The sequence below is a fragment of the Chionomys nivalis genome, chromosome X (assembly GCF_950005125.1).
Source record: "Chionomys nivalis chromosome X, mChiNiv1.1, whole genome shotgun sequence".
NCBI lineage: Eukaryota > Metazoa > Chordata > Mammalia > Rodentia > Cricetidae > Chionomys > Chionomys nivalis.
This window is the reverse complement of record NC_080112.1, coordinates 48,613,297-48,627,803: the sequence shown is the minus strand read 5'-3', so window position 1 is coordinate 48,627,803 and position 14,507 is coordinate 48,613,297. Positions and strand designations below refer to the sequence as shown.

The following is a 14,507-nucleotide window of genomic DNA, read 5'->3' as shown; positions in this document are numbered from 1 at the left end:
TTGCTAGTCTAGGGTGCCATAGGTATTGATAAGAATCCCAACTTTTCCTAATTCGTGTTTTGGGAAGAAGAAAGTTTTGTTGTTGTGGACTGCTATCTCATAAAGTAGCATAAAAGTTTCCAAATCCTACCAAAGAAGGCTGAGGGATCTACCCTTCCAAGTGCATAGGTCTCCAATAGATGCATCTTCTGTTTTCACAGAGGTAAGCTGGCTTTGGCAGACAGATTTCTCATATTGTTCCCCGCAACTGTGTAAGTTGAGATGAACTGATTCTGGTAGGAAATTGAACCAGTAGCAATCAAAATGTAGAAAGTGTAGCCCATTCAGCTCTCCAAGTAAAACACTTGACAGAGAGCCAAAGGAATCTTGTATCTCAGAATATCTGGATTAACATAGCCCTACATAGTTTCTCTGTATGCCTGTGCAGGCCCTGGGAAAGACTGCCAGGCTGTAATATATAGTAAATTCCTGTTTCTGCTGATTTAAGACATGGTGATATTTTGTTCTAAGCCAAATGTGTCATTCCCAGATTGTTACATTGTTTAAAGAAAAGACAATAACTGAGACAGATAAGAATATATACCTAAGAACCGAGTGGTGTCAACAGATTTCTGTGCCACCACAGTTGACAGATTGTAGGGGGAAAATGGATAAATTGAATGCTTTCAATTGCTCCTTTGTGATCACAGGGATACAGGTAGTTAGTTTGATGGAATATCAGTTCAAGAAAAGGAAGGGGTCTGAAGATTTGTGATGTATGTGTGTATCCTGAGTGAACAGTGAGTGATACATACAGTCAAGTATAGAAATGGTAATGCCCTGAAACTCTATCTATTCCTGGAGATAATTCAAATAAGGATAGTGAATGAACAATTCACTTCATGTACTATGGTCTGAGAGCAGAAGTAGTTATCTTCTGATATACGTAAGCTCCCAAGAAAAGAGATGAGCCTATTTGGTGCTAAGTGAGGCTACTAAGTACTGAGGGGATCAATCAGCACACCACACAAAAATTCTGTGCCACTTAGTTTCTACCATTGGCCCAGAGAATTTTCAGAAAAGGAGGAATTTCCAATTTTACTCTAAAATTTTAGAAGATATAATTTTTGTTTTAAGGGAACAGGCTTTATTTTGTTACTTGAAAATTTCATAAAATTTTGATCATATTCACCCCTTCCCTTAGTTCCTCCCAGATCCAACTCCATTCTCTCCATATTCAACTTTTTGCACTCTTTCATTTTTAAGCCACTAAGCACTATTTGTGCTGCCGTGTAGTATTGAGTGTGTGGCCCTCTGTAGGATAATGGTCAACCTATCTAGATGTTGTACCCTTAAAGAAAACTGATTCTCCAGTAACAGCAGCTATCTGTTGCCTGTAGTAGCATGCTTGTAGTTTCTCAGCTACAAGTAGGACTTCATACCCACCTTTGGAGGGGTAGTTTTGTTATGACAGACAATGTGGTTTAAGCCCATTAGCTTCCAGGATGATCATACTTGTGGAGATTTTTCACTTTTTTTTTTATTTAGAAAAGGAATGGGAACTACAGAGGCAAACATGTATGTGCTATAGTCCCTGATAACTTTCATGTTGGGTTGCCTAGCACCCAGTGTGTCTCTTATTTTCCCCTGCCAGTTATTGCCTTCAAACCTTTATCACATGACTTTCAGAAGTCCATTCACCGTAACTGGAATTGATTTTACTAGCTGATTACCTTACATTCACCCTTTCTCTTTCATACAGTGATTCCTGATTGCTGCCTTCCTGTGTGCACACTTATCTGCTACTATTCACCACAGTCACCATGTCTCAACTTCAGAAGAATCCAGAATGTGCAGCTGACCAAGGCCAGACCCGTGAGAAGACCCACAGCCAGATTGCCGCAGTCTGCAGGGATGTGGAGGAGCCTTGTACCTCCTCTCATCTTATGGCTAGTAGTCTGAAGGGCCAGACTGGTGAGGGGACCCAGGTTGCAACAGTCTCCAGGGATGTGGAGGAACCATGTTCCACCTCTCAGCTTATGTCTAGTGTGGAGAGCCAGGGCCTAGAGATTCCACAGGTGTCTAGGGATGTGGAGGAGCCATGTCACTCCTCCTATTCTCTGATGGCTAGCAACCAAAATGATCCTGCAGATGAGACACCTAGTACCTCTGGAGGTCTTCAGAGTCCCTGTGACTCTTTGAGAAAATCAGGTGTGGATCTTAGTAACCAAGAACAGGGCTCTCCAGTCAATCCACCATGTCAACCAGCCAACATGAATGTACCTGTGATGAGTATCGATAGTAAAGTTGACTTCTTGGTGAATTATATGCTGTACAAGTATCAGATGAAAGAGATGATGAGCAAGACTGATATATTGAGGCTCATTGTCAGAGAAGATGAAAATCGTTTTCATGAAATCCTCATGAGATCTGCTGAACGCATGGAGATGGTTTTTGGCCTAGGTGTGAAGGAAGTAGATCCTGTCAACCACGTCTATGCTCTCTTTATCAAACTAGGTCTCACCTATGATGGGATGCGTAGTGATGAGTATAGTTTTCCTAAGACTGGTCTCCTGATAATCATCCTGGGGGTAGTCTTCCTGAAAGGCAACCGTGCCACTGAAGAGGAGATTTGGGAAGCATTGAATCCAATGGGAATCTATGCTGGGGTGAATAATTTCATCTTTGGTGAACCTAGGCAACTGATAACCAATGAGTTTGTGAAGGAGCAATACCTGGTGTACCAGCCAGTAGCGGATAGTGATCCTGTGCAGTATGAGTATGTGTGGGGGCCCCGGGCTCGAGCTGAAACTAGTAAGATGAAAGTGTTAGAGTTTGTGGCAAAGGTTTATGGGACACACCCAGCTACCTTCCAGTCTCAGTATCAAGAGGCTCTGATAGAAAAAGAAGAGAGAGCCCTTGCCTTGATTTTAGACAGTGCTGGCCTAAGTTCTCGTTCTCGTGCAAGTTCTAGTGCCATGGGCTGCAGTTTCCCTCGTATGTAGTAGAATCAGAGATAACTTACTACTCCTGTAGAATTTTCAGAGAATTTTTAGAGTTGAGGGAAAAAATGTATGTCCTAGTTTGATATAGAGAGGAGGAAGAATATTGTCTGTATAATTCTGTTTTGTCTGTGTATCATGACATTTTTTTCTTTCACGGTTTGACCTTTCTGTTTGAATATTGTTGCACTAATAGCATTGTTGTTTGAGCTTCAAAAATCTCTACTTTATGCAGTTCACAAATGCAATACCAAGAGCTTTGCAATAGTATAAAACTAACTGGGAAGTAGTCCAATGTATCTGTATAATTATGTGGAGTACTATAACAATCATTGCTAAACTTCGACCTTTCAAACAGTGTTGTGCTAAATTTTTCTTTGTAACATTCCATTTCCCAGTACAATTGCATGATATATGTGGAGTTGCTTTACTTTACAGTTGCCATGAGTAATAAAATTCAAGAAAATATTACCACACATTTACAGTTTCTTTTATTACCAAAACTTATTTGAGCATCTATTATTTTCCAATTACTATGTTAATTTTCTAGGATGCTACATTAAACAGCATGCATGTAGTTTCTTTCTTTTTTTTTTTCTTTTTTTTTTTTTAGTCAAATTATCTTCTTGTATTAAAGGAGCGTTTTCCAACTGCACCAGCATATCTTCATTTAAATCATCGTGACATCACCACAAACATTTCTACAAATTTGTGACTCATGTCGAAACATATCTCTTTCAGCTATAGCTTTCTATTGTCATTCTGACTCAACCCCATGAATAGACTGCTATCTACTACTGTGAGTCGTAGGTAAGCCAAGCTTGTTAATTATTGGCAGTTCCCCAACACCACTGAAACATTGCTGACATTTTATCCTTTTTTGTTTGCTTGTTTCTATCTACTAGTCTTAGTGTGGCAGTTATCCAAGCAAGGTGATGATCATATACCATGAAAACACAACTCAAGATGGAGGGAATATGCTATAGATACACAAATATTTATCTTTCTTAAGCTAAGCATCACTGTGTTAAGTCAATAGAAAATGGTTCATGGAACATGTTCTGTATAGAATCATTCTGTCTATTATAAAATTATCCAATATCATTGTCGAATTTGATACCCACGAAGATGTGAGAATGTTTTAGACCTTGAAGCATTATCTTCTTCATCCATGAAGACAGTTTCAATACAAAATTATTATTGTCTTGAAAGTGGAATTTTTTTAAGTCAATAATCTAAGCAGTCCTCACTGGGTTTTTATATAGGCTCTTTTCTTAATACACATACTGTATTGATTATGATAGTATGTCTTCTAATACATTGAAGACAAATGAAATACAGGGTTTACACATAAAGTGATTCTTATGGCCCTGTTAAGTATAAATGTACTGAAAAAGAAAATTGTGGTTGCAGTAAGATAAAATTCTTGAAATTGCTAATTTTAAGTTGAATTTTGAGGTGAAGCGAATTGGAGTGTACTAACCTCTATGGTGGTGCACCTCAAAGCTGACATCCAAAAGTTTAATGCAAAGCTCTTTCCTGGTTACTTTATTATTTTGTTATATACACAATTTTCGTATAGAGAAAGTAGAAAGTGTCCATCTCTGACCCCACCTCTGTATGGTTGAATGTGGGCCATAAACTAAGGCTTTACTTGCAAATAAAGACATTTTTTGATAGTTAATAGTAAGAGACATGGAAGCCACTAGGTTGTCTTTCATTGCCCAGGGCCAGTGATGTAAGAAAGTACTTCATTTAGGAGATATTTTAAATAGATTATCTTTAGTATAATTTGAATTGTATATATTAACATGTGCTTAATTTTTTGGGATTTTTGAGACAGGGTTTCTCTGTAGTTTTGGAGGTCTGTCCTGGAACTAGCTCTTGTAGACCATGCTGAACTCGATGTCACAAAGACCTGCTTGCCTCTGCCTTCAGAGTTCTGGAATTAAAGGCATGTGCCACCACTGCTCGGGTAACATGCTTAAATTTTTTAATGAAGATATAAGTGAAAGACCCCAGGTTGGGACCTTCCCTCAGGTGGAGAGCCCCGGACCCAAAGACCAGGCCGAGACCACGGGTTGGATGCAAACTGCAAGAGGTTTATTAGGTAGACACAGGTACCTGCGGGCGGCAAAGTCTTTCGGAGGACTTGCATGCCCACAGACTGGGTGAGGGTTCCTTTTATAGCAGAAGCAGGGCACAGCAGCAGATGCATGGTTACAGGGATTCCATTGGTCAGTACAAATAAGGCAAGGGGTTCACTTGGAGGACAACTCCCTTGGGTACATGGAGATCTGATAATGGCTGACTCGACTCCACCTAGGGAACTTGCGGTTTTCCCCAGAATTTTCCGTTCCCCTCCCGGGCCAGATGTCTGACCACAGATATTATGTTTGGCAACCTCTGTTTGGAAACCTAAGAGTACTAACCCCACCCTGAACCTATACTTGTTTGTGTGAAAGCCTTGTGAAATGGCATTACAGCTGCCAGGCTAAATTCAGGCCATATAGCAGGGGTGCGGGTCTCTCGTGGGGGTCTTTCAATAAGCAGTGAAAATATTCATGATTTAGATGAATTTGAGGAGTTGGTCCTTGTGAAAATAGGAGGACGTTTTACATCACTTAAAATTATGGAAAAGAAAAAAGAAAATAAATACACCTCCCCATTTTTAAAGAATAGCATCTCCTAGGGGAAAATTAGTGGGGTTTACTTAAGTAGTGGACTACTTTATATGAAGCCTCTTTTATTTTATTTTATTTTATTTTGCAGGGGGAGTATGTGTCTTTGTTTCTTTTTTCTTTGTCTTGGAGGCAGGGTTTCTCTGTGTAAGGGATCTGACTGTCCTGGAACTCACTTTGTAGACTAGGCTGGCTTTGAGCTCACAGAGAACTATCTGTCTCTGCCTCCAAAGTTCGTGGTGAAGTTCCATGTCTTAGAGAACTTCATTGTTCTGTGGGATATGTGATTATTTTAAAATTTACATAAGATAGACTCATAGAGTCACAGGTCAGGACAATTATTGTAATACCTACAATTAACTAAATGCCTCTAGTATACCAAGCACTCTGACTGACGCTTTCACAATGCCCTCTTATAGGTAGTCTTATATGATAACTCTTATATTAGCTTTTTTTCAACAGTTTGACAGAATATATATGACAGAAGCAAGATTTCAGTTTACTGTAGTGAGAATGGCCTGGTGGAGTTCCTCCATGGTTTAAGGAACACAAGGCAGCTACTGTTTACACAATGGCTGACCAGAAAGCTGAGCGTCATGCCAGTACCACTGCCATACTGTACCCTAAATCTACTCTACTTCTGCATGCCAGGTCTCACTTCTGAATGGTTTCAGAACGTTTCAAAAGAATGTCATGAGACAAATGCTCAAAACAACAGTAGGTGACATTTTCAACTCAAACCATGTCAGAACTTTGCAGGTTTCCTCTCACATGAAAAGCATAATATTCAAAGCTTGGCATGTGAAATGGCTGAGGCTGAACTTCTGGTACTAATTCTTCTGGATCCATTTCTGTACTACTATCCAGTCTTCTGCATCCTGATTCATTTTTCATTGCAGATCCTCACATTGCATGTTGTAATAAACTGGACCCTGAATCTGAAGTACTGGATGAAAAAGGGTTATCAAACACCACTAACATATTTCCTGTGGACTCCATTAAACCCTAGTTCTGTTCTCTGCATCATTGTTTCAGAGAGCTGACTTGAAGGGGCTGAAAGTTTTGCCTAGATTCAACTGTTTAGTGTATTACAATAAACTTGTCTTGTTTTTTGTTTTAGTTTTGTTTTGTCTTGTTTCTTTGTTTCATTTCTGTGTGCCAGAGAGCTCCATTACTTACTTTAGAACTCCACTGAGAGCAATACCCTGTCCATGCAAAAGGTCGCTTTTGTATTACATTTTAGTTCTGATAAACATCATCGGGCAGATATGGCATATGATCAGAATAATTTCCAAATAAGCTGCTAGATATCGTATACATGAGAAATCTATTGCTCTGTGTGATCAATGATAAAAGACAGGATTTTGAAAACTACTATTTGCAGTGGGATTATATAGGAATTTTTTGTTTAACAAATATACAACACATATATCAGTGAATGCCTTTATTTGGGTGCTTAAAAGTGAAAACTTCTCATATAAGTGAAAGCTGAGAAAAGACTATCAAAATGATTAAGCAAATAAGTACAAAGTTTCTAATTACTGTATATTCTCAAGTTTTAGGAAGGAAAACGGATTCCTTGTAGATATTTTATCTTTTAATGATGTTAGTTAACAATTTTTAATACAATTTTTAAATATCCTGTCTTCTCCTCATCCTGGGTGAGTCTGCTTGTTTTCGTTCTATAGCTTTCAGCTGTGCTGTTAAGTCACTAATGTGAGATTTCTCCATTTTCTTTATGTGGGCACTTAGCACTGCTTTCATAATGTCCCATAGGTTTGGATACGTTGTGCCTTCATATTTAATGAATTGAAGGAAGTTGTTAATTTCTTTATTTCTTCTTTGACCCAGGGGTGGTTCAGTAGTTCACTGTTTAATTTCCATGAGTTTGTATGCTTTCTGAGACTAGTATTGTTGTTAAATTCTAACTTTAAACCATGGTGATCTGATAAGACACGAGGATACTCCAATTTTTTTTTTTAATCTGTGGAGGTTTGTTTTGTCACCAGTATGTGATCAATTTTAGAGAAGGTTCCATGAAGTGCCAAGAAAAAGGTATATTCTTTTGTGTTTGCTTGGAATGTTCTATAGATGTCTGTTAAGTCCATTTGAGGGGCTGGAGAGATGGCTCAGCGGTTAAGAGTACAGGCTTCTCTTCCAGAGGTCCTGAGTTCAATTCCCAGCACCCACATGATGGCTCACAACCATCTGTAATGAGATCTGGCTCCCTCTTCTGGTCTGCAGGCAAAATATCCAGACAGAATGCTGTATACATAATAAATAAATAAATCTTTTTAAAAATCCATTTGATTCATGACATCTGTTAGTTCTCTTGTTTCTCTGTTAAGTTTCTGTGTGGTTGACCTCTCAATTGGCGAGAGTAGAGTGTTGAAGTCTCTTACTATTAGTGTGTAGGGTTTGATGTGCGATTTAAGTTTTAGTAATGTTTCGTTTACATATGTGGGTGCCATTGTATTAGGGGCATAGATGTTCAGGATTGAGACTACATCTTGATGGATTGTTCCTGTGATGAGTATAAAGTGTCCTCCATCTCTTCTTATTGATTTTAGTTTAAAATCTATTTTGTTAGATATTAGGATAGCTACACACTCATGTTTCTTAGGTCCATTTGATTGGAAAACCTTCTCCCAATGCTTTATTCTGAGGTAATATCTGTATTTGAGGTTGAGGTATGTTTCTTGTATACAGCAGAAGGCTGGATCCTGTTTTCCTATTCATTCTCTTATCCTATATCTTTTTATAGGTGAATTGAGTCCATTGATATTAAGAGATTAAATATCCTTATTTATTGTGTGTGCAGTAGTCACTTCTCTACTTCCATCATGTAGTTGTGGGATTGAACTGAGGGGATCAGGTTTGGCAAGACCACATTGTCCCAGTGAGGCATTTCATGGGCCATTAATATAGAACTTTCTGTGTACATATGTACACATTTGTCAATTTTCAGGCATTATAGTCAGGTAGGAGAGAACAAAGGATTATAAATTATGTATTATAGTGACTCTTGAAAATAACACCATAGATTTGAATAAGTGTAAGAAGCCTATAATACAGAGGTCAATGACTCCTTTTGAGAAGTAAATGTGACCCAAGATTAAAAAGTTTATGTTATATCCAAGAATCTCTATACAAATGACTTCAGGAACTCCAACCAGAATTGAAAGGGTGTATTGCAAATTATTGGTCAGTGTTTGGCACCACTATGTACAATGTATAGAACAGAATGCACGTGCCAAGCTATATTCTCTTTCTTTTTCCTGGACTCATGAAAAGACTATTGACTATCTTGACAGATATTGCCTGCAGTTATAAAAGATCACTATTTCTTGTCACTAAACTATAAGTAGAAATAATGTTTATAGTAGTTGAGAGCAACTGTGTCACCCTCATGTTTTCTTTTCAGGTCTGCAGTAGACATGGATATTACATGTGGAGATACTAAAGAACAAGAGGAAAGCAACTGAGATTTTTCAGTCAGTAGTTAGTAAAGATTAGGCTAAATCAAGAGATTTCATCATAAAATGCAAATTAATAAGTTATATTATGTCAAATCTCAGGTTTGAAGTATTTCTTATATATCAGCTAACTAAAATCATAGGCACAAATACATAGCCACTATGCCTATTGTTCTGGTGTTCTCTCTGATATTCTGCACTTTCTCATCCACTCTTTTTCTCCAGAATAAATGAAAGCTAAGTCCATTTCTGTTTTGAGCATGGACATTAGTAAATATTTCTAATGGAAAGACATAAAAAGGAAAAAAAGTCTTTTAGTCACCTCTCAGTTCTTACCTTAAGCAGCAAGGTGTTAAGTTACTCTAATAGAGAAGGCAGTTAATTTTGTGTTATTTGACAACAGTTGGGAGCACACTTCCATCAAAGAGTGTCCTCAATATTCTGGTGTCTCAACGTTTTCCAGAAAAGATATTAGAAAACAGACATTGGGATATACTGTTATATAACAAGCATAGGATATAATTTCAGATAAGAACAAAAATAAATTACCTGATTTGATTCTCAGATTTATCTTTAAGCCACTCAAAGAAAGATAACTAAAAGTTCAAAGTGAGAAATTTGGTTTGCTGAGCTTTATGTTATAGACCAGCCTATCAGCGTGAACAAAAGGACGACTTAAGGGTGATGAGAAACTTTTTCATTGAGCAAGAAATAGGATTTTGAAGAACTATCTAGGTTTAAGTCTGGTAACATTAAGCTTCTATTTAATGAAGGAACCTTAAAAATAATAAAGATAATAATATTTGACTTATTTTAAAAGTATGTAATTTTTATGTTGACAAGTTGGCCACAAAATGCTTTCAGTAAATGAAAAGGTGCAATTATTTCAAAAGAGTTTATACATGATCATTAGAACTTGTAATGAAAATTCAAAGGAAATGTTTCTGGTGAAAAATCATTTATAAGTTTATGATGCACCTGAAAGAATATAAATAAAATGCATTACTTCATCATTATTGAGTTTAAGAAACCAAATATCAAAATATTCCAGGTGTCTTCAAAAGCATTATTTAGAACATGGAGAGATACTTGCTACTCTCACAGGGAACCCAGCTTCAATTCCTAGCATACACATCGAGCATCTCCCAAACTACCTGTTACTCCAGTTCCAGAGGATCCTATGCCATCATCTTCCAACATCCACGTGTACTAGGCATGTATATGATGCATATACTTACAAGTAAGCATTCACAAAAATCAAGTATTTTTCAAAACTTAATAAAATACATTATGATTTAATATAAGGTACATTTCTATAATGTTAGCTGTCACTTACCATACATGAGTCTACCCTTCACCCCGTTTAATTCTTCATTGCTCCATTTTTCATCCACACTTTATACCACCTGCATGCATTCTGTTACCCTTCCCATAGACTTCCATACATTTATGGACACTCCCTAATTTCATGACTTCTATGGTACACCTATTTAATCACACTTATTGATAGTTTGAAACCTACAGTCCAGGGGCTGAAGAGATGGCTCAGAGGTTAAGAGCATTGCTTGCTCTTCCAAAGGTCCTGAGTTCAATTCCCAGCAACAACATGGTGGCTCACAACCATCTGTAATGGTGTCTGGTGCCCTCTTCGGGCCTGCAGGCATACACATAGACAGAATATTGTATACATAATAAATAAATAAATAAATAAATAAATAAATAAATAAATAAATATTGAAACCTACAGTCCACATATGATAGAGAACATGTAGCATTTGATTTTCTGAGTCCAAGTTACCTCACTAATCAAGATTAAAGCCAGTTCCACGCTTTTAGTGGCAAATTTGATTTTATTTATGGTCAAATAATATTCATTTGGTTAAATGTACCACATTTTCATTATTCATTTATCAGTTGATGGAAATCTAAGCTGTTATCCCTTTCCTGACTATTGTGAATAGAGGAGCAACGAAAATGGATGATCAAGCATCACTGTAATAACTCAATGTGTTTTGATAATATACCTAGGAATGGTAAAGCTGTAAATCTGCTAGATATGCTTCTAGATTTTTACTCTCTCCAGTATTATCTGAAAAATCAAAGCTATCAGATTAAAATTGACTGAAGAAAGATTTTTCGTTCAAATTAGGAAAATATCCATGAAAATTCCTTTTCTCACATCATATAAAATACAGATTTTTTTTCTTTACAAGACATTTTATTCCTTGACTTGGTTATGTAAACATGTTATTCTACTAAATGACAAAAGCTTATGAATAATTTGAATTATAAAATCATCACACAACTAGTTTCCATTATCTTACAAAATACTTTATGCATTACACTCTCTAGAAATATTGTTGAATTTACTTACCTGATGTTCATCTCTGCTCTCTGAGGAACAAAATGCTACATTGATTTAAAATTGCCCCTCATAAATTTTCAGTTAAAGCATTAGTTGATTCCATATTTACCAGCTGTATAATTCAGCTGGAAGGGTTCTGCACACACACACACACACACACACACACACACACATGACACACAAACCACTAGCACAGAAACTCATCTACTTGGTCTCCAATTTGCAAAGGAGAACACAAGAAAACAGTATTTTTAACCACAATGATAAATTGCACAATTCCCAGATATGGACAAGGGTTAAACATTAATATTCATTTGTCAGGACGAATTAAGAATGGCATGTTCAATCTCTACCATTCAATATCATTAGAAAATAAGGACTGATGCCAAAGCAATGTGTGTAACTGACAGAATGTTCGTAGCTAGCTACTAGCTAAACTACCAATTTCACCATCAAATTTTATGTACCTCTTCATTCAGCTACTGAATATACACAAGATATTTCTTAGCTTTTTTTTCTATACAGTACTATTAATGTGTTCATGGCCACAAACCAGTTTGTAATTACTTGTGAGACAAAAATCATTTATTAGGTCATCTAATTTCCCTCAGTGAACCAGATGGCTCAAAAACTGGTAAGCAAACAATGCGTTTTAATGACTATTACCCTGGACTTGTTTTGAAAGATCAAATATAATTATAACTAGGAGGACAAATGCAATTCAATTTTCTATTACTATTGAGATATTCACACATATACATTATTTTAAAACAACTGAAATTAAGAATTCTTTTGCTACTAAATTAGGAATCATAAAACATATTTACACATGTCATTCCATTTCTTTAATTTGATCTTAGATTGTTAACAGAGTACCAAAGCTTCATTCACATGTTTTCTGGCACCTAGACCTCTAACACTAATTTCCTATTATTCACAATTTGGCATGGAGATTTTCACACATTCTTAAATGCAGGAGATTTATGTACAGTCATATGTCTGGGTGCTAATAAAAGTATTTTCTGAACAATTTTCTTTCAAATCAATCATTAGAATTTATGAACAAATGAACTATGAATAGGGAAATGCTAATGAAGAATAATAATAAAACATTTTTAGAAAAACATAAAGGCACTCAGCTGTATGTCTGTATTTAGTATGTTTTCACAACGATTGTTCATTATAACCAGGTAATTATGCAGATACTATTTAGGATATGCACACACACAAACACACACATACATATCATATCATATCATATGTATATATGTATATATATATATATCCTAAATAGCATATACGTATATATGTACATGTATATATAAATATAGATAGATAGATAGATAGATAGATAGATAGATAGATAGAGAAACCCACATATTGAATTTTAATAACTATTGTTATCAATTCAGCCTAAATTGAATACTCAAATGCAGTGGTCAAGATCTGACACAGGTTGTCTATCACTTAAAATGCAAATTATGATCATACTATTGCCACACATTGAGTTTACTTTTAGAATGATGTGATAAGAACAAGATTAAGTGTAGAAGGCATTATATTAGGGAAAGAGTGAGTTTCTCTGATATAAATAGGAATAGGAATCAATTTTCCCATTCTTCATTAACAAAAAGAAAGATAAAACTTTTGTTTTAAAGAAAATATGAAATTGTTGTGAGGAGGGAGGCTACTTGTTTGTTTCTGGCTGCTCAGCCACAAAATAATCACACAGAAACTGTATTAACTAAATCACTGCTTGCTCCATTAGCTCTAGCTTCTTATTGGCTAACTCTTACATATTAAATTAACCCATTTCTATTAATCTTTGTATCGCCATAAGGGTGTGGTTTACTGGGAAATATTCCAGTGTCTATCTCTGGTGAGGCTGCATGACTTCTCTCTGACTCTGCCTCCTTTCTCCCAGCATTCAGTATTGTTTGCCCTGCCTACCACTATTCCCTGCACTGGCCCAAGACAGTTTCATTATTAACCAATGGTATTCACAGCATACAGAGGGTAATCTCACATCAAAACATAAAAAAATGGGCAGACGCGGCGGAGACAGACTGGCGCGCAGACACGGCTGAGACAGACCAGCGCACAGGCGCGGCGGAGACAGACCAGCGCACAGACGCGGCGGATGCACTGATCAAAGAAAACAGCAAAGTCAACAAATTCTCATCACAAAACATTCAGGAATTATGGGACACAAGAAAAAGACCAAACCTAAGAATAATAGGGATACAAGAAGGAGAAGGGTCACAACTCAAAGGCACAGAAAATATTTTTAACAAAATTATGGAAGAAAACTTTCCCAACCTAAAGAATCAAATTCCTTTGAATATTCAAGAAGCATACAGAACACCAAACAGACTGGACCAAAGAAAAACATCCCCTCACCATATAATAATCAAAACACAAAATATACAGATTAAAGAAAGAATATTAAGAGCTGCAAAGGAAAAAGGGCAAGTAACTTATAAAGGTAAACCGATCAGACTTACACCTGACTTCTCTATGGAAACCATGAAAGCCAGAAGGTCTTGGATAGAGGTCCTGCAGAAACTAAGAGACCACGGATGCAAACCTAAACTACTATACCCAGCCAAGGATAAGACATTCCAGGATAAGAACAAATTTAAACAATACGTAGCCACAAATCCAGCCCTGCAGAAAGTAATAGAAGGAAAATCACAACCCAAGGAATCCAACATTGCTAACACTGCCTACAATGACTCAGGCATCTAGCGACCCTTCACTAGCACAGCTCAAAGAAGGGAGACACACAAACTCTACTACCAAAAACAATAAGAATAACTGGAGCAAACAACCACTGGTCATTAATATCACTTAATATTAATGGTCTCAATTCCCCTATAAAAAGGCACAGGCTAAGAGATTGGATACGAAAACAGGATCCAACATTCTGCTGTTTACAAGAAACACATCTCAACCACAAAGACAGGCATCTACTTAGAGTAAAGGGTTGGGAAAAGGTTTTTCA

The 14,507-nt window shown here is 36.7% G+C and overlaps 1 protein-coding gene across 1 annotated transcript; it reads left to right on the top strand.

Moving 5' to 3' along the window:
• The first annotated feature begins 1,802 nt into the window (after window positions 1-1,802).
• Mageb16 (MAGE family member B16) lies at window positions 1,803-2,984 on the top strand. Its single transcript, XM_057760612.1, has 2 exons — window positions 1,803-1,967; window positions 2,058-2,984. The coding sequence occupies exons 1-2, from the start codon at window positions 1,803-1,805 to the stop codon at window positions 2,982-2,984; spliced, it is 1,092 nt and encodes a 363-aa protein (XP_057616595.1).
• The last annotated feature ends 11,523 nt before the right edge of the window (window positions 2,985-14,507 follow it).

What these genes read in the sequence shown, in the direction of transcription:
- Mageb16 (XM_057760612.1), top strand. Translation starts at nt 1,803, where the DNA reads ATGTCTCAACTTCAGAAGAATCCAGAATGTGCAGCTGACCAAGGCCAG. An exon ending in AGACTGGTGAGGGGACCCAG is followed by an intron (nt 1,968 to 2,057) that starts GTTGCAACAGTC and finishes GAGATTCCACAG; the next exon opens with GTGTCTAGGGATGTGGAGGA.